The sequence below is a fragment of the Chiloscyllium plagiosum genome, unplaced genomic scaffold (assembly GCF_037043375.1).
Source record: "Chiloscyllium plagiosum isolate Xiang-an unplaced genomic scaffold, Cpla_swu_hap1 HiC_scaffold_8, whole genome shotgun sequence".
Taxonomy (NCBI): Eukaryota; Metazoa; Chordata; class Chondrichthyes; order Orectolobiformes; family Hemiscylliidae; genus Chiloscyllium; species Chiloscyllium plagiosum.
In genome coordinates this window covers 24,271,375-24,292,980 of record NW_028270146.1, presented here as the reverse complement: position 1 = coordinate 24,292,980, position 21,606 = coordinate 24,271,375, and the positions used below count along the sequence as shown (strand labels likewise).

Here is a 21,606-nt window from a genome sequence, read left to right as displayed (position 1 = left end):
GGACCCAGCACTGATTCTAGTGACAAACCACTGGCCACAGCCTCTAGTCTGAAAAGCAACCCTCCATCATGAACCCTCTGTTCTGTATGGCTAGTTCTCCCTTTACACCATGAGCCCTAACCTTGCCAACCAATCTACCATGAGGAACATTGTTGAATGCCTTACTGAAGTCAACATAGCTCTGCCCTCATCAACCCTCTTTGGTATTTCTTCAAAAATCTCATTCAAGTTTGTGAGACATGATTTCCCATGCACAAAATCATGTTGACTATCCCTAATCAGTCCTTGCCGTTCCAAGTGCATGTAAATCCTTTTCCCTCAAGATTCCCTCCAACAACTTGCCCATCACTGATATCAGGCTCAGCAGTCTATAGTTCCCTGGCTTTTCCTTACCACCTTTCTTAAATAGTGGAATCACGTTCACCAACCTCCAGTCTTCTGGCACCTCACCTGTGACTATCGATGATACAAATATCTCAACAAAGGGCCCACCAATCACTTCCCTACCTTCCCACAGAGTTTTAATGATCAGATCTTGGGGAGTTATCCACTTTTATGCATTTTAAGGCATCTAGCACCTCCTCCTCTATAATATGGACTTTTTCCAAGATCTCACCATCTATTTCCCCACATTCAATATCTTCCATGTCCTTCTCCCCAGTGTACACTGACGCAAAATACTTGTTTACTATCTCCCCATCTCCTGTCGCTCCATATATAGGCTGCATTGCTGATCGTGAGGGGCCCTATTCTCTCCCTAGTTACCCTTTTGTCCTTAATATATTTATAAAAAGCATTTCGATTCTCATTAACCCTATTTGCCAAAGCTATCTCATGTGCCATTTTTGCCCTCCTGATTTCCCTCTTAAGTATACTCCTACTGCCTTTATACTTTTCTAAGGATTCACTCGATCTCTGCTGTCTATGCGTGGCATATGCTTTCTTTTTTTAACCAAACCCTCAATTTCTTTAGTCATCCAATATTCCCTACACCCACCAGCCTTGCCTTTCGCCCTAACAGCAATATACTGTCTCCGGACTCTCGTTATCTCATTTCTGAAGTCTTCCCATTTTCCAGCCGTCCCTTTACCTGGGAACATCTGCCTCCAATCAACTTTAGAAAGTTCTTGTCTAATACCAAACTAGCCTTCCTCCAATTTAGAACTTCAACTTTTAGATCTGGTCTATCCTTTTCCATCATTATTTTGAATCTTATAGAATTATGGTCGCTGGCCCCAGAGTGCTCCCCCACTGACATCTCAGTCACCTGCCCTGCCTTATTTCCCAAGAGTAGGTCATCGACATACTGAATCAGAAAATTTTCTTGTACATGCTTAACAAATTCCTCTCCATCTAAACTCTTAACACTATGGCAGTCCCAGTCTATATTTGGAAAGTTAAAGTCTCCTACCATAACCACCCTATTATTCTTACGGATAACTGAGGTCTCCTTACAAATTTGTTTCTCAATTTCCCACTGACTATTGGGGGAGTGGTCTATAATACCATCCCAATAAAGTGATCATCCCTTTGTTATTTCTCAGCTCCACCCAAATAACTTCCCTGGATGTATTTCTGGGAATATCCTCCCTCAGTACAGCTGTAATGCTATCCCTTATCAAAAACACCACTCCCCCTCCTCTCTTGCCCCCCCCCTTTCTGTCCTTCCATTAGCATTTGTATCCTGGAACATTAAGCTGCCAGTCCTGTCCATCCCTGAGCCATGTTTCTGTAATTGCTATGATATCCCAGTCCCATGTTTCTTGCCATGCCCTGAGTTCATCTGCCTTCCCTGTTAGGCCTCGTGCATTGAAATAAACACAGTTTAATTTATCAGTTCTACCTTGTTCTCTGCTTTTTTTCTTGCCTGCCCTCACTATTTGATTCATTCCTTTTCCTAACTATACCAGTCTCAGATCAATCTCCTTCCTTACTATCTCCCTGGGTCCCAACCCCCTACCTTAGTAGTTTAAATCCTCCTGAGCAGCTCGAGCAAATCTCACTGCCAGTATATTAGTCCCCTTCCAATTCATGTGCAATCCATCTTCTTATACAGGTCACTTCTACCCCAGAAGCGATTCCAATGATCCAAAAATGTGAACCCTTCTCCCCTGCACCACCTCTCAGCCACACATTCATCTGTTCTATCTTCCTATTCCTACGCTCACTAGCTCATAGCACTGAGACTAATCCAGATATTACTACTCTTGAGGATGTCCTTTTTAAATTCCTGCTTAACTTTCTATATTCTCCCTTCAGAATCTCATCCCTTTCTCTTCCTATGTTAATGGTTTCAATGTGTACATTGAACCCTGATGATCCCTCATCCCTTTGAGAATATTCTGCATCCTCTCCCTTTCTATAACTGCCATCCATCACACCCCTCGCTCCTGTCAATTCCTTATTGCCTGTAACTGCTGCTCTAACTGATCCATGCGATATGACGGGATTTGCAACCAAAGATACTTCCTGTAGACATAATCATCAGTAAATAGAAACTCTCCCTAATCTCCCACATCCGACTGGAATAGCACATCACTCTACTGAAGGCCATCTTTGCTCCTTCACAATCTACCGAACCAGAAAATAACACTGCCTTATCGCTCCAGGCCAACTTAATATTTATGGCTTATATTTTCAAAATTTAATCAGGAGTCAGATCTCAATAAAACATATAATCAAGAAAGAGCCCACTCTATTCTCTATTGTCGATTTACAGCAAAACTACACTTAAAAACTATGCACGTATTTGTTCCTGTGCTGTGAGCTCTCCCACGCAGGTTCCTCCAAGGTCAGCTGTGAATTTCGCTGTTTGTTGCAGAGTTAAAATATACAGTTTAAGAATGGAATGGATGTCATAGAGTCATAGAGATGTACAGTATGGAAACAGACCCTTCGGTCCAACCCGTCCATGCCGACCAGATATTCCAACCCAATCTAGTCCCACCTGCCAGCACCCGGCCCCATATCCCTCCAAACCCTTCCTATTCATATACCCATCCAAATGCCTTTTAAATGTTGCAATTGTACCAGCCCCCGCCTCCACCACATCCTCTGGCAGCTCATTCCATATATGTACCACCCTCTGTGTGAAAAAGTTGCCCCTTAGGTCTCTTTTATATCTTTCCCCACTCGCCCTAAACCTATGCCCTCTAGTTCTGGACTCCCCCACCCCAGAGAAAGGACTTCATCTATTTATCCTATTCATGCCTCTCATGATTTTATAAACCTCTATAAGGTCACCCCTCAACCTCAGATGCTCGAGCGAAAACAGCCCCAGCCTGTTCAGCCTCTCCTGATAGCTCAAATCCTCCAACCCTGGCAACATCCTTGTAAATCTTTTCTGAACCCTTTCAAGTTTCACAACATTTTTCCAATAGGAAGGAGACCAGAATTGCACGCAATATTCCAACAGTGGCCTAACCAATGTCCTGTAAAGCCACAACATGATCTCCCAACTCCTGTACTCAATACTCTGACCAATAAAAAATAATTTCCTATCTTCATATTCTACTCAGAAATATTTGCATAAATACAGCTCTAGCTTTCTCTCAGAAAGTAAGAATTTGGTCAGGGTCCTGAGGTTGATTGACATCCAAAAGATAATGAACCACCCTTAATAGGTTAGTTAACAAAGTGGAAACACATGGAAAGAGAGAGGGGCAGCAGGGATATGAGATTAGCTGAGAGACACAAAACATTGCTGTGAATGGTTGCTTTTTGTTCTGGCGAAAGGTACACAGTGAAGCTCAATAGGAGTTGGTGTCACTGTTGGACCATTGTTTTTCCTCTTTATATATAACTTGACTGTGCATGTCACTATTTCCAACTTAGCAGATAACACAAACTTGAAACTATTGTGAACTGCTGGGGGAATTACAATACACTTTAAGAGAGCAGGTTTGGATTGCATGGAGATGTGCAGCAGGTCAGGCAGCATCCAGGGAACAGGAGAATCGACGTTTCGGGCATAAGCCCTTCTTCAGGAATGAATGCCTGAAACGTCAATTCTCCTGTTCCCTGGATGCTGCCTGACCTGCTGTGCTTTTCCAGCAACACATTTTCAGCTCTGATCTCCAGCATCTGCAGACCTCACTTTCTCCTTGCATGGAGATGTGGCCCATTAACTTTAATGCAAAGAACTGTGAAGAGAGACATTTGGTTAGAAAAACAAGTTGAGACAATATAAACAAAAGGCTATGATTTTGAAGATGTTATAAGGATTTGAGTGTTTTATGAATGTTCTGTGTTCAAAAGGCAGCAGTTTGGTCTTCACACTGTCTTTATTGAAGTACTTGCAAAATGGCTGCCTCAAATATGTATGCTACATGGTAGCAGTCACATGACTACAGCAAGCCAAGAGGCACATTGGTAGAGATTAAATTTCAATACCAAACAATGTGCATAAATTGTTGAGGATGGATGGAAATGTTAAGAAATGGCTAAAATGCATACAGAATCCTTGCTTTATATATAAATGTAGAGTACAACAGCAAGGAAATTATGAAAAACCTTTGTAAAACACTGGTTTTGCCTTAATGATAATATTGTGTTAAGCCTTGAGCACCACATTTTAGAAACATGGTAAAACACCAGAGAAAGCAGAAAACATTTACAGGAATGGTTCCAAGGATGAGAGACTTCTTTATGTGAATAAATAATGCTGGCACGGTGAGTTGAAAGGCCTCTTCTGCACTGTAAGATTCTATGATTCTGAGACGAATCTGGGGCTGTTCTTGGAGAAATGAAGTTTGATAGGAAATAAGATTGTTCAAAATCATCAGGGCTTTGGGAAGAATGGGTAGAGAGAAACTGGTTAATGAAGGAAGAAGGGTCATTAACCAGAGGATTAAATTTACCATGGTTGTCATAAGAGGCTTTGGTGACATCAGTAAGATCTCTTTCATGCAGTAAATGGTTAGGCTCTGGGAAAGGTTTCAATTGTGGCCTTCAAAAGGGAATTGAATAAGAACCTAAAAAGAGAGAAAATACAGGGCAGGAGAATAGGAATAATAGGGTTGCCAGTGCAAAGATTAGCAAGGTGGGTCAAACCACCTCCTTCTGTGCTATGATTGCTTATCTCTGCAATGTTAAAAATCATACAACATCAGGTTATAGTCCAACAGGTTTAATTGGAGGCACTAGCTTTTGGAGCGCTGCTTGACAACCACCTGATGAAGGAGCAGTGCTCCGAAAGCTAGTGCTTCCAATTAAACCTGTTGGACTATAACCTGGTGTTGTCTGATTTTTAACTTTGTACACCCCAGTCCAACACTGGCTTTCCCACTTTTACCCATTATGTTATAGGATTTACTTCGGTGACTCAATTCACTTCAGGATGGGAATTTTGAGAAATAGAATGTTTTCCAATTTGTACCACTCAGCATTGAGCATGCTCAGGTCAGGCTATGACAGAGTAAGGCTCGCTTTGCTATGTCTTTACAATAAAACCTTATTCCCAACATAAAACAGAACCAACACCCCCAAGGGAGTTTCCTAAGTTCCCAAAGACTATAAGGTGTAGGAACAGAGTTAGGCGCATCAAGTCTTCTGTTCCAATGAGTTCCATAGAAGCCTCTTCCATAGAATGCAAACTGCAGATGTGCAGAAAGACTTGTTTGTAGCCTCATCTGTCAGATGGATTCAAACATGTTTCTGAAAAGACAGGACAGCGTGTTCCTCTGAGAGTCCTCAAATTCCCTGGTGAGCATATTTTACAAGAAAATTATTATATTGTATGTTTTTGCTTGGTGGTATGTTATCAAAGGAGCTGCTCTGGAGAAGTCAGTGCACTGATAGTGTGAAACAACTGTTAATAACTCTGGGTTAGTTAGGCCATCTCAGTGTTGATACTGCAGTAGTCCTCAATGGTGCCATCAACATTTGTTGCTGAAAAAAAGTAAACCTTGAAAATGCCAGACGATAAATTCAGCACATTTTTAGAAAGATGGTTAACATTTGTGGTTTAATCCTTACAATGGATCGATCTTTAGCAAGGAATTTCACAGCCAAGGGTAAAATGTACAGGATAAAGCCTGAAGAAAAATTCAACAAAGGTGGGAGTCATAGAGTCAGAGTCATACAGCACAGAAAGAGATCCTTTAGTTCAGCTAATCCACACCAACCGGACATCCCAATCTGACGTAAGCCCATATCCCTCTAAACCTTTCCTATTCATATACCCATCCAAATGCCTTTTAAATGTTGTATTTGTACCTGCCTCTACCACTTCAACTGGCAGCTCATTCCATATACTCGTTCTGCATGAAAATGTTATCCTTCAGGTCCTTTTTAAATCTTTACCTTCTCGCCTTAAACCTATGTTCTCCAGTTTTGGACTCCCTCACCCCTAGAAAAAAGACATTGGCTATTCACCCTATCTCATGATTTTATAAACCTCTATAAGATCACCCTTCAGCAACACACCCCAGGACTTTGCCATTAAGTGGATAGGTCCTCTCCTGTTTTGTCTTTCCAAAATGCAACACCTCACGTTTATCTAAATTAAACTCCATTTGCCACTCTTCAACCAAATAGCCCATCTGAACAAGGTCCCATTGTAGTCTGAGATAATCTTCTTCACTGTCCACTACACCATCTATTTGGTGTCATCTGCAAACTTACTAACCATACCTCCGATATTCACGTCCAAATCATTTATAGAAATGATGAAAGACAGAGGACCCAGAACTGAACCTTGTGGCATACCACTGGTCACAGGCCTCCAAAACAACATCCCTCCACCACCACCTTTTGTCTTCTACCTTCAAGCCAATTTTGTATCCAATTGACTAGCTCCTCCTGGATCTCCTGTGATCTTACCTTGCTAACCAGTCAAACATGCAGAACCTTGTTGAATGCTTTGCTGAAGTCCATATAGACAACATTGCTTGGCTTTTGTCAATCTTTTTTGTCACTTCTTCAAAAAACTCAATCAAATTTGTGAGACATGATTTCCCATGCTGACTATCCTTAATCAGTCCTTGCCTTTCCAAAAGCATGTAAGTCCTGTCCTCAGAATCCCCTCCAGCAACTTAACTGACATAAGGCTTACTGGTCTATAGTTCTCTGGTTGTTCCTTACAGCCTTTCTTAAATAATGGCACTACATTAGCCAAACCCTAGTCCTTCGGAACTTCACCCGTGCTTATCCAAGATATAAATACCTCAACAAGGGCCCAGTAACCTCTTTCCTCACTTCCCACAAAGTTCAGGGGTACACCTGATCAGGCATTATCTACCTTTGTGCATTTAAAGACCTCCAGCACCTCCTCTTCTGTAATATAAACTCTTTTCTTGACATGAATATTTACATCCTCAAGTTCTGTAGCTTCCGAGTCCAAACTTGGTTAGAGACAAACTGGAATCCAAGGTAGACAAGCAGGAGACTGGAAGAACCCAGCAAGTCAGGCAGCATCAGGAGGTGGAGAAGTCAACGTGTCGGGTGTCACCTTTCTTCAGAAAAGGTTACACCTGAAATGTTGACTTCTCCACCTCCTGATGCTGCCTTGTTTGCTGTGTTCCGCCAGCCTCCTGCTTGTCTATCAGAGTCCAAAAGGCAAGGTAGTGGAAGCAGACACAATAATAGCATTCAAGAACCACCTGGATGAATACATGAATAGGACGGGAATAGAGGGATATGGATGCTGTAAGTGAAGACAGTTTTAGTATGAAAGGGCAAAATGTGTCAGCGCAGGCTTGGAGGGCTGAAGGACCTGTTCCTATGCTGTATTGTTCTTCTTTGTTCTAATGTCAATGAGATGAAGTGTGAAAGGTGTTTGTTTTGGCTCTGTTTACTAACCCCGAGGAACATGTACACTCCAGGAAGGTGTGTGCACATGTGCTAGTGCAGAAGATTGATAGGAACGTGTGCACATGCAAATCTTTGACACTGGCCTGCCTGCTAATATGAAATAGTATGTGCTTCCTGATGCTAAGGGCACTTAGCATTATTCCATTACCACACTATGTGTACCGAAGGATGCAACCATGAATAGGGAAGGGGTCGGGGAAAGATTGGGATTGGGGGGGTTGATGGAGAAGAGATTGGATGGGGGAGGTGAAGGGAAACAGAGAATAGTCTCTCTTTCCCCCGTCCCTCGAGGACCTAATCATTCCCCAACCCTCATCCATTCTCTCTCCCCTTCTTCTCTGGTCTATTCTCTCTCCCCTACTCTACCAACTCCTCCCCAGTCTGTTCTCACCCATCCCCACCACCCCTCCCTCCTTGGTCTGTTCTCTTTCTCTCTCCTCTCTTGTCCCATGTCAGGCCGTGTGCACATGTGCAGTGAAGACATTTGTGGATGACACAGCAGTGTGCAGTGCCTGGAACTGTGTACATACATGTTGCAGTGTGAGTATGTATGTTCAGTTACTCCAAAGTTTCCATGTCATCAAACACTGCTATTTGTTTTTCCATTGTGAGAGGGTACAGTCTCACTCTGGAAGATGTAAAGGAGGTGATGTCAAATCAGCAGCCTCATCGCAACTCTCCAAATTAAGATCAATTGAAATAAAACCCAGGGGTGATGTGAGACAAGCTGCAGTTTTAAATTCATGCACAAATTAAAATTCAAGCATTCTAATGTAACACAGACCAGAACTGGTTATAAATTGGAGCAACAGTGATTTGTAAGTAGAGTTGCTGTGTTAACAGCAGTGGTCAATAGGACATTCAAGGAGTCTGATAGTGGAAAGGGCAGGAATGCGGTCCTCAAATGTAATGTTATAGCTCGCCTGGTTTTTGTGAGATATTCATGCATTTGTATAAAGCCATTAGACCATAAGAACATAAGATATAGGAGCAGAAATTAGGCCATTTGGCCCATCGAGTCTGCTCTGCCATTCAATCATGGCTGATAAATTTCTCAACTCCATTCTCCCGCTTTCTCCCCGTAACCCTTGATCCCCTTTACAATCAAGAACTTATCTATCTCTGTCTTAAATATACTCAATGACCTGGCCTCCACAATCTTCTGTGGCAATGAATTGCATAGATTCACCACTTTCTGGCTAAAGAAGTTTCTCCTTAGCTCTGTTCTAAAAGATCTTCACTTTACTCTAAGGCTGTGCCCTTGTGTTCTAGTCTCTCCTACCAATGGAAACATCTTCCCAATGTCCATTCTGTCCAGACCATTCAGTGTTCTCTATATTTCAAATGGATTACCCCTCATTCTTCTAAACTCCATCGAGTATAGGCACAGAATGCTCAAATGTTCCTCATATGTTAAGCTGTTCATTCCTGGGACCATTCTTGTGAATTTCCTCTGAACATGGTCCAGGGCCAGTACATCCTTCCTGAGATTTGGGGCGCAAAATGTAGTTTGATCAGAGCTTATAGAGCCTCAGAAGTATATCCTTGCTTTTATATTCAAGTCCTTTCAAAATAAATGCCATCATTGCATTGGCCTTCCTAACTATTGACACAGTCTGCAAGCTTACCTTGAGAGAATCCTGGACTAGAACTCACAAGTCTGAATTTTCTCCTCATTTAGAAAATAGTCCATGCCTCTACTCTTCCTACCAAAGTGCATTACCTTGTCCTTTCCCACATTGTACTCCATCTGCCACTTGTTTGACCACTCTCCTAACCTGTCCAAATCCTTCTGCAGTCTCCCTGCTTTCTCAATGCTATCTGTCCCTCTACCTATCTTTGTATCATCTGCAAACTTAGCCAGAATGCCCTCAGTTCCTTCATCCAGATTGTTAATGTAGGAGGTAAAAAGTTGTGGTCCCAACACTGAGCCTTGTGAACACCACATGTCACCCACTGCCACCCTAAAAAGGACCCTTTTACCCCCGCTCTTTGCTTCCTGTCAGACAGCCAAGCATCTATCCATCCTAGCACCTTGCTTCTGACACCATGGCCCCTGATGTTACTCAGTAGCCTCCTGTGTGACACCTTGTCAAAGGCCTTCTTGAAGTCCAGTTAGATAACATCCATTGGTTTTCCTTGATTTAATCTGCTCATTACTTCCTCAAAGTATTCGAGCAGATTTGTCAGGCATGACCTCCCTTGATGAAACCATGCTGATTCTGCTGTATTTTACCATACCCTTCCAAGTATTCAAAAATCTCATCCTCCACAATGGATTCCAGGATCTTACCCATGACTGAGGTTTGTTTGTAATTGGTCTGTAATTTTCTAATTTCTGCCTTACTGCCTTTTTAAACAGGGGTGTTGTGTTAGTGATTTTCCAGTCTCTCCCTTATTCAAGTGATTTCTAAAAGATTATCACTAATGCCTCCGCTATCTCTTCAGTTATCTCCCTTAGAACTCTGAGGTGGAGTCCATCTGTTCCGGGTGATTCATCTACGTTCAGGCCTTTCAGTTTTTCTAGCACCTTCTCCTTGATTATGGCCACCATCCCCAACTCTGCCCCCTCACTCTCTTGAAGTTTTGGGAAATTACTCATGTCTTCCATTGTGAAGACTAACATGAAGTAATTATTCAGTTCCTCAGCCATTTCTTTGTTCCCCCTTTCTATCTCTCCTGTGTCATTTTCCAATGGCCCAATATCCACTTTTGCTTCTCTTTTGCTCTTTATCTATCGAAAAAGCTCTTAGTCTTCCTTTATATTACTGGCTAGCTTACCTTCATATTTAATCTACTCCCTCATTTTTTTTGTTGACCTCTGTTGGTGTTTGTAAGCTTTCCAATCCTCTGGTTTCTCACTGTTCTTCGCTACTTTTTATGCTTTCTCTTTTGCTTTTATGCTATCCCTGACTTCCCTAGTCAGCCATGGTTGCCTCATCCTCCTTGTACCATGCTTCCTTTTCCTCAGGATGAATCTCTGCTGTGTCTCCTGAATTACTCCCAGAAACTCCTGCCATTGATGTTCCACTGTCTTTCCTGCTATCTTCCTCTCCCAGTCCATTCCACCCAGCTCTTCCCTCATGCCTTTGTAGTTCAGCTGAAATAGCATTTCCTCTAATTCTGTCTTCTCTCTCTCAAATTGCAGAATAAATTCAATCATGTTATGATCACTGCCTCCTAAGGATTCCTTCACTCTATCAAGTCTGCCGTATTACGCAGCCCTAAATCCAATATTGCCTGTTCCCTAATGGGCTCCAGCACAAGCTGCTCCAAAAATCCATCTTGCAGACATTCACAAATTCCTTTTCTTGTGAACCACTACCAACCTTATTTTCCCAGTCCACACGCACATTGAAATCCGCCATGATCACTGTAATTTTGTCTTTCCTGTACATCTTTCCTGTCTCCTGGTGTATCTTGTGCCCCAGTTCCTGACTACTGTTTGCAGACCTGTACATAACTCCAGCTATGGCTTTTTTACCTTTGCAGTTCCTCAATTCTACCCACACAGATTCTACACCATCTGACCCTACTTCTTTTCTTACTATTGATTTAATTTCATTTCTTACTATTATTGCAACCCAACCCCTTTACCCACCTGCCTTTCTGTTTGATGGGATGTATATCCTTGAATATTCAGTTCCTAATCCTGATCCCATTGCAGCCATGTCTTCGTTTGCCCGCCATGCCATACCTGCCAATTTCGATCTGCACCACAAGGTCATTTACCTTATTCCTTATACTGCATACATTCAGATATAACACCTTGAGTCCTGTATTAACCGTCCCTCTTCTCATTGTCGTTCATTTATCCAGTGTACTTGAAGTTTGATTGCTAACCATTTCCAGATACTCTGTCCTATTTGTATCTGCTGGAGATTTTAATAACCTCTCCTGAGTTCTGCACTCTTACCGCTTCCTTTCATTTGGGTTCTCTAATTTCTCCAATAACTGAATCCTCCCCCTCTCGTCCCCTCGTCCCCACACACCATTTAGTTTAAAGCACTATCTATAGGCTTATTTATGTGATTTGCTAGGACTCTGCACCCCAGCATGGTTCAGATGAAAACCTAAAGTTGGTGAACTGCATATATCCAGTGACCATTGGAGGGAAATATGGTAGCAAACTTGCTCACAGGAAGCTCAGAAAGACAATATGATTGTTTCACTGATGTTTATTGAGGGATAAATATTGAGCAGAACACTGGGGAGGTCACCCCTGGCCCACTTTGAAAGAGTGGGCCACAGGATCTTTGGATCCATCTGAGAAGCAGACAAGGGTCTTGTTTTAATGTCTCATCTGAAAGACCCACATCTGTCAGCGCAGCATTCCCTCAGCACTGTATTGTCAAGTGTCTAGGATGTGGTACCATCGATCACAGAAGATTTGTACATTAATGGAATGGAAGCCTTTTCTGTTGAAGAGGATTGCCACAATATGAGATGGCCTCAGCCTATTTAGTCTGTAGCACCCTGTGCCTGGGGGATGCCAGCTATATTGGCAAAGCCTACTGCCAAGCAGGCAGCAAATGAGATTAGGCAGTGTGATCCAGTACAAACTATATTGGTAACAGCTTTAATGGATTTGTAGGTCAAGAGTTGAGAGATCCCCGTAGATCCCCAGTGGATTGTTGGAAGCAACCATTAGCATAACAGGTAAGTGTCACTGTCACCTTGATGGCTGCTAGGATGACATGGTCACCTGCTCTTCAGGTTGCAGGTCCTACTCAGCTGTTCAGTATCAACATCCTGGGACAATGTCAGTCTGCAGCAGCACTGCTCACCCAGAGGAAATGGCATTGAGGATGGTAGACTCCAGGCCTCCTGTACCTCTTCTGGTAAAATTCACGTCCACAATCCGCCAATACCCTCCCACTTGTGACTGGAAAACCTGTCATGCAACAAAAAAGAGCAAATGGTATCTTAAATATGATCTGAAAGGAAGAAACATAAAAGCTAACATATTTCTTTTCTTCTGATTTGTCTTTTAAAAGTTTGTAAAAGAAATTGCAGTGAAAGAGAACCAGAAAAGACAATATTTAACCTAAAACAAAAACCTGTAATGCTGAAACCGCCACCTTGTGGCCTCTCTATCACAATACATTATTTGCAGGAAACTCGGCCACTGCTCGTGACGTTTGCAGACATTGTGTTAAAAATTCCTGGTTTCTATTACATTTTTTTTTAAAATGTAATATTTCTATTTTTTCAGTTACAATTCAATTTTGATCTACCTTGTATCCTGGCTTGCCATGTAGTTCTGGTTATATGAATTAAAAGACAATTTATTTAAATTATCCAGTCAATCTTTCTAAGCTTTCTTGGTTGAGTTATTTACATTGCTGAATTCAAATTATTAGCTGTTAAAAATATATTATAGCATAAATTTTCAATGAACTGCAATACACTGCGTAAATATAAATTTTTCCTGCGTACAAGTTAATAATGAGTGAGAGAGACCATTTTACCGGTTGAACTCATTTAGAAAAATAATATTTGCATGTATGGGACATACTGTTTTGAGGCTAAAATATGAGCCTTTCCAGGAACAAAAAAATACAAGTAAATGAATCACAGTAACAACCTGAAATTTTATAGTGCCTTTTAATGTATTAAAACTTCCTGAGGTGAGTCATAGCAATATAATCAGGCAGAATTTAAACTATTTTCTAATCACCTGTTCGCATCTCTGGAATGGGTAGGACATGGAACAATTGAACACTACAGCCAAAGCTCATGTGATGCCAAGACTATGGGAGAAGTGAATTAGAGTGGAATAGTGAGGTATTTGTTTTTACCTGGCGCAAACCCGATGGGATGAAAGGCCTTTATTCTGCACGGTAGACCAATATGATTCCATAAGGGCTTAATTAAAGGAGGGCGACGGGTATTTTCCAGATGCTGGTAGTCATCTAATTGCCCGGAGAGGCTTTCTGTTGGCAGACTGGAAGTGGTGTTGTACAATGTCCCAGGCATGGCCTAGGGCTGTCCCTCCCTCTCTCCCTCCTACCCATGTTGAATTGAATTTGAATTGAATTGAATTTATTGTCACATGTACCAAGGCACAGTGAAAAGCTTTGGCTTGTGAGCAATACAGGCAGATCTCATAGTTAATAGAACATTGAACATAGAACAATACAGCACAGAACAGGCCCTTCGGCCCACGATGTTGTGCCGAACATTTGTCCTAGCTTAAGCACCCATCCATGTACCTATCCAATTGCCGCTTAAAGGTCACCAAAGATTCTGACTCTACCACTCCCACCGGCAGCGCATTCCATGCCCCCACCACTCTCTGGGTAAAGAACCCACCCCTGACATCTCCCCTATACCTTCCACCCTTCACCTTAAATTTATGTCCCCTTCTAACACTCTGTTGTACCCGGGGAAAAAGTTTCTGACTGTCTACTCTATCTATTCCTCTGATCATCTTATAAACCTCTATCAAGTCACCCCTCATCCTTCGACGTTCCAATGAGAAAAGGCCTAGCACTCTCAACCTATCCTCGTACGACCTATTCTCCATTCCAGGCAACATCCTGGTAAATCTTCTCTGCACCCTCTCCAAAGCTTCCACATCTTTCCTAAAGTGAGGCGACCAGAACTGCACACAGTACTTCAAATGTGGCCTAACCAAAGTCCTGTACAGTTGCAACATCACTTCACGACTCTTGAATTCAATCCCTCTGCTAATGAAAGCTAATACACCATAGGCCCTCTTACAAGCTCTATCCACCTGAGTGGCAACTTTCAAAGAGCTATGAACATAGACCCCAAGATCCCTCTGTTCCTCCACCTCACTAAGAGCCCTACCGTTAACCCTGTATTCCGCATTCTTATTTGTCTTTCCAAAATGGACAACCTCACACTTGGCAGGGTTGAACTCCATCTGCCACTCCTCAGCCCAGCTCTGCATCATATCTAAGTCTCTTTGCAAGCCGAAAACAACCCTCCTCACTATCCACAACTCCACCAATCTTCGTATCATCTGCAAATTTACTGACCCACCCTTTGACTCCCTCATCCAAGTCATTAATAAAAATTACAAACAGCAGAGGACCCAGAACTGATCCCTGCGGAACTCCACTTGTAACTGGGCTCCAGGCTGAATATTTGCCATCTACCACCACTCTCTGACTTCGACCGGTTAGCCAGTTTTCTATCCAGTTGGCCAAATTTCCCTCTATCCCATGCCTCCTGACTTTCCGCATAAGCCTACCATGGGGAACCTTATCAAATGCCTTACTAAAATCCATGTATACTACATCCACTGCTCTACCCTCATCCACATGCTTGGTCACCTCCTCAAAGAATTCAATAAGACTTGTAAGGCAAGACCTACCCTTCACAAATCCGTGCTGGCTGTCCCTAATCAAGCAGTGTCTTTCCAGATACTCATAAATCGTATCCCTCAGTACCCTTTCCATTACTTTGCCTTCCACCGATGTAAGACTAACTGGCCTGTAATTCCCGGGGTTATCCGTATTCCCTTTTTTCAACAGGGGCACAACATTCGCCACTCTCCAGTCCCCTGGTACCACCCCCGTTGACAGTGAAGACGAAAAGATCATTGCCAACGGTACTGCAATTTCCTCTCTTGCTTCCCACATAATCCTAGGATATATCCCGTCAGGCCTGGGGGACTTGTCTATCCTCAAGTTGTTCAAAATGTCCAACACATCTTCCTTCCTAACAAATATCTCCTCTAGCTTATCAGTCCGTTTCACACTCTCCTCTTCAACAATACGGTCCCTCTCGTTCGTAAATACTGAAGAAAAATACTCATTCAAGACCTCTCCTATCTCTTCCGACTCAATACACAGTCTCCCACTACTGTCCTTGATCGGACCTACCCTCGTTCTAATCATTCTCATGTTTCTCACATACGCATAAAATGCCTTTGGGTTATCCTTGATCCTATCCGCCAAAGATTTTTCATGCCCTCTCTTAGCTCTCCTAATCCCTTTCTTCAGGTCCCTTCTGGCTATCCTGTATCCCTCCAACACTCTGTCTGAACCCTGTTTCCTCAACCTTATGTAAGCCTCCTTCTTCCTCTTTACAAGACATTCAACCTCCCTCATCAACCAAGGTTCCCTCACACGACCATCTCTTTCCTGCCTGACAGGTACATACATATCAAGGACACGTCATATCTGTTCCTTGAAAAAGTTCCACATTTCCACGACATCCTTCCCTGACAGCCTATGCTCCCAACTTATGGTCCTCAGATCCTGTCTTACAGCATCGTAATTACTCTTCCCCCAATTGTAAAACCTACCCTGTTGCACGCACCTATCTCTCTCCATAACCAAGGTGACAGTCACAGAATTGTGGTCACCATCACCAAAATGCTCACCCACTAACAAGCCCATCACTTGTCCCGGTTCATTACCGAGTACCAAATCCAATATGGCCTCCCTTCTGGTCGGACAATCTACATACTGAGTTAGAAAAGCTTCCTGGACACACTGCGCAAACACCGCCCCGTCCAATCTACTTGACCTAAAGAGCTTCCAATCAATATTTGGGAAGCTGAAAACGCCCATGACTACTACCCTGTGGCTTCTGCACCTTTCCAAAATCTGTTTCCCAATCTGTTTCTCCACATCTCTGCTGCTATTGGGGGGCCTACAGTAAACACCCAACAAGGTGACTGCACCTTTCTTATTTCTGACTTCAGCCCATACTACCTCCAAAGGCTGATCCCCCTCGAACTGCCTTTCTGCAGCTGTTATACCATTTCTAATTAGCAACGCCACCCCCCCCCTCCTTTTTTACCACCCTCCCTAATCTTACTGAAACATCTGTAACCAGGAACCTCCAACAACCATTCCCGTCCCTCTTCTAGCCACGTTTCCGTGATGGCCACAACATCGTAGTCCCAAGTACCGATCCACGCCTTAAGTTCACCCACCTTATTTCTGATACTCCTTGCGTTGAAGTATATGCACTTGAACCCATCTCTGTGTCCGCAAGTACTCCCTGTCAGTGCTACCTTCTCCACAGCCTCCCTACATTCTTGGACATCCTGACAAACAGCTAGCCTACTTGCTGGACTACAAGTCCGGATCCCATCCCCCTGCCAAATTAGTTTAAACCCCCCCCCCCCGCAGAGTGCTAGCAAACCTGCCCCCCCAGGATATTGGTGCCCTTCTGGTTCAGGTGCAACCCGTCCTGCTTGTACAGGTTCCAACTTCCCCAGAATGCAGTCCAATTGTCCAAATACCTGAAGCCCTCCCTCCTACACCATCTTTGCAGCCACGTGTTCAACTGCACTCTCTCCCTATTCCTTGCCTCACTGTCGCGTGGCACCGGCAACAACCCAGAGATGACGACTCTGTCTGTCCTAGGTTTTAGCTTCCAGCCTAACTCCCTGAGCTCTTGAATGACCTCTCCACCCCTCTTCCTACCTATGTCGTTGGTGCCAACGTGCACCACGACTTCTGGCTGCACACCCTTCCCCTTACGGATTCTGAAGACACGGTCCGAGACGTCTCGGACCTTGGCACCTGGGAGGCAACCAAACCATCTGAGAGTCTCGCCCATGTCCACAGAACCGCCTGTCCGTCCCTCTAACTAGAGAGTCTCCTACAACCAGCGCTCTCCTCCTCTCCCCCTTTCCCTTCTGAGTCTCAGAGCCAGACCTCGCGCCACAGACCCGGTCACTGCAGCTTACCCCTGCTAGGCTGTCCCCCCCACCAGTATCCAAAGCGGTATACTTATTGTTGAGGGGAATGACCACAGGGGATCCCTGCACTGCCTGCTTCCTCCCCTTCCCACCTCTAACTGTTACCCAGCTACCTCTGTTCTCTGGCGTAGCTATGTCCCTGTCGCTTCTATCTATCACCCTCTCAGCCTCTCGAATAATCCTCGTTCTGTGAGGAGCAGGATCTGACTGCATTTCCTGCAGATGAAGTCGGCAGGAGTATCGGTGGTCACCCCTACCTCGAACATCCTGCAGGAGGAACATTCCACTGCCTGCACTGCCATTACTCTACACCTCGTCTCCGAAAACAAGAACATTGAGTAGCTTACCTGTGGACTTTAAAATTAGATTAGAGGAGGAGGATGGGAGGGAGGCCATGTAGGGCCTGGGGTCTAGAACACACCCACTCAAATATCAATCACTTACCTCGACCAGCTCTGCGCTCCAACCTCACTTCCGCCCAGCTCGCGCTGCTCTCTGCTGTGAAAAGACCATTGGCGTCAAGGTAAGTTATTTATATATCAATCACTTACCTTCCCGACCAGCTCTGCGCTCCAACCTCACTTCCGCGCAGCTCGTGCCGCTTTCTGCTGTGAAATACCATAGATAAGTTAATAATAGGTAAACAGCAGCAAATCAAAAACACAGGTACAGGCGAATGCTAGTAGTTTGAGAGTCCATTCAGTATTCTAACATTAGTAGGGTAGAAACTATTTTGAAACCGGCTGGTGCATGTGTTTAGGCTTCTGTATCTTCTCCCCAATGGTAGAGGTTGTAGAAAAACATTGCCAGGGTGGGATGGACCTTTGAGAATGCTGGCGGCCTTTCCTTGACAGCGGGCCTGTCAAGATGTATTCTATAGATGGGAGGTTGTTCTTTGTGATTGTCTGGGCCGAGTTCACCACTCTCTGTAACCGTGGGTAGGAGCAAGCATTGTCCACCTGTCGAGCCATTCCTTTGCAGGATCCATTTTTAAAATTTGAATTTAGTAAATTTGGAGAGAGGACACTGACTTTATGAGGCACCATCTCCCTTACTCACCTCCTGTTGCAGCCTGGAGAAAGTGAGGACTGCAGATGCTGGAGCTCAGAGTCGAGAGTGTGATGCTCGAAAAGCACAACAGACCAGGCAGCATCCGAGAAGCAGGAGAATTGACGTTTTGGGCATAAGCTCTTCATCAGGAATAAGTTTATGCCTGAAACATCGATTCTCTTACTCCTCGGATGCTACCTGGCCACCTTCTCGACTCCTGTTGCAGCCTGCTGTTGCTTTCAAGGTGGAAGGTCTCTAGCTGTCCATTTGGTCACTAATTTGCCATTAGTTGGGACTGTCAGATCTTGTGATATGGCTGCACTATTGATTGAGAGGCCCAGACTAGGGTTGAGATAATGAAACCGGAAAGTGCTGGAGAAACTCAGCATCTGCTGAGACAGAAAAACAGAGCTAATGTTTCCATCCCAGTCTGACTCTTCTTATAATCCTCTGGACAGAGAATGGGAGTTTATGCATTGTCCACTGTCTGTGTGGGTCATCTCTGGTTTCCTCCCACAATACAAGGATGTGCAGGTCAGGTGAATTGGCAATGCTAAATTGCCCATAGTGTTAGGTGCATTAGTAAGGGGTAAATATTGGGTAGAGGGATGGGTTACTCTTCAGAGCATCGGTGTGGACATGTTGAGCCAAATGGCCTGTTTCCATACTGTAGGGAATCTAATCCAAGACACTTGGTTTCAAATCCAACCAGGGCAGCTGTTGGAATTTCAATTCAATTAATCAATCTGGAATTGAAAACTAATCTCGGTGATGGTAACCATGAAATGATCATTGAGATATTTTCTAGTCAACTTATTCAGCAGTGTTATTGCACACCTCTGGAACTAGTGAGATTTGAAACCAGTCCTGAGGAGGTGATGTGTATTATGGGAACATTTTTTGAAACGATCACTTTTGTTATGAAAACCTGTCTGGTTCAGTAATCATTCTCATCAGGTTTGGCCCACATATGACTCCAGATCCATAGTAATGTGGTTGACATTTAAATAGTCATGGAGTCGTAGAGATGTACAACACGGAAACAGACCCTTTGATCCAATTTGTCCTTGCCGACCAAATATCCTAAATATATCTAGTCTCACTTGCCAGCACCCAGTCCAAATCCCTCTAAACTTATTTCATATACCCATCCAAAGGCCTTTTAAATGTTGTAATTATACCAGCCTCCACCACTTCCCCTGGCAGTTCATTCCATACACGTACCATCCTTTGCATGAAAATGTTGTCTCTTAGGTCCCGTTTAAATCTTTCCCCTCTCACCTTACACTTATGCACCTAGTTTGAAACTCCCCTACCCTGGGAAAAGACCTTGACCATTCACCCTATCCATACCCTTCATGATTTTATGAATTTATAAGGTAAATCTTTAACTTTCGATGCTCTAAGGAAAATAACCCCATGCTCTCTGAAATAGCTGATCAAGCTGATCAGTCCAAGGGAAATTAGAGATGGGCTGCAAATGGTGTTCTCATTCCATGAAAGAATAATGTTTCTTAAAAATTGAATGGGCCAGCGCTGTGGTGATTACAATGTGTGATTCTTCTTCCCTCACCATCTTCAAACTCGATGTACTGTAGCAGCTGGAAACGGTCCCAGCGTCTGGATCCTCACCCCCAGGAAATGTCCTGCCCCATTATTGTGTTAGTTTCTGTTTGTAAATGTTTCCATGCAACAATAAATCTGCCTGAGTTTACTTATTAATTTATATTCAACCCTGGTTGATAAGGCTGCATAATCTAGCAAACAACCATATTCATGTGTTTGCAAAAAGAAGAGAGAATTAGAATGTAACACTGGGTTAATAATTGGTCTTCTACATCTGTAACTTATATTTGAACTAGAAAATTGGAACTAATGGTTGTTTTTCCTGAGGTTGTAAGGCTCCAATCTGATTTGAGTTTGGGTCACGTCAGTACAAGCGATAGAGAATGATAGCATTAATGATCAAATGATGCTCTTTTATTAAAGGATTTACAACAAAGTTTTAATAAAGTTTTTTTTAACTTTGTGAAGAGAGCAAAATATTGCTATTCTGAGCAGTATAAATATGTCACAGATATAACAGTGCAGAAGAGAAACAACTGATTGGAATAAGTCTAGAAAACACACAAGGGGCTTCTGTTTAAAGTTATTAACCAAGTAATTTTGGTTCTTGTTTCTAGATATCAATGAGTGCAGTTTCTCAGGTTTTCTCTGCCAGCACCGATGCATCAATGAGCCAGGAGATTACTTCTGTACCTGTCCTGAGGGCTACACTATGTACAATGACAACAGGAGTTGCCAAGGTAAAGACTGTCCAGGTTATTCTCAAAGTTTTTATCAAGGACCATATTTTCCTTGAAAGCCAATCCTAAGGAAGGAAGATAAACCTTGTGGATCTCTCACACGGGATTAATTAATTCCTATCATACAACTGTTTGTCACAGGATTAGAAGGAAACTAAGTGGGGATGGCTAATTTTACAGTTGGCTCTCCCAACAAGGAGTGTTGTAAGAAACATAGGTCATATATCTCTGTCACTTGGTAACAGAATCAGAACTATTTTAATATAGACTTGTCAGACAACCTTTCCTACCAATCCTTACCTTCCACTGCTCAGGTGAGTCACTTGTGCAAGGAAGCAGCAGAGGCTCATAGCTTGATGGAAGGCTTTGAAAGGTTCCCGGCAGATTCTGTGCATTACATTTCCTCCTAGAATTTTTAAATACTACACACCCTATGCTTTTACATCAAACAAAATTCCCTGAGGCTCAAAACATGAAGGGTTATTTATGGAACTTTTACGTTAGCACGCACTGAAGATGGTTTCCCCTGACGCTGCACATATCTAAGGTGCCCAGCACATTTGGAAAAGTGACGAGTTCTCTTGAAATATTCTTTGCACGTATCGGGGCTGACCCTTCGTCTGACCTGCCTCAACTTTGGAGATCGGGTGTGTGACCTCGTCAGTAGGGAAAGTGAGGTTCGAATTTGGCCGGCACGATGGAAGTGCATAAATCGGTTCGCAGGGCAGCTCCAGGGTCTGTGTAGAG

The 21,606-nt window shown here is 43.3% G+C and overlaps 1 protein-coding gene across 2 annotated transcripts in view; it reads left to right on the top strand.

Moving 5' to 3' along the window:
* Window positions 1-21,606, top strand: part of fbln5 (fibulin 5) — a 92,985-nt gene that overhangs the window by 60,320 nt on the left and 11,059 nt on the right. For both annotated transcript variants that reach the window (XM_087989659.1, XM_043698461.2), the window contains exon 8: window positions 20,737-20,859. In XM_087989659.1, coding sequence (XP_087845785.1) covers window positions 20,737-20,859 — 123 coding nt within the window. The remainder of the gene's footprint in view (window positions 1-20,736; window positions 20,860-21,606) is intronic.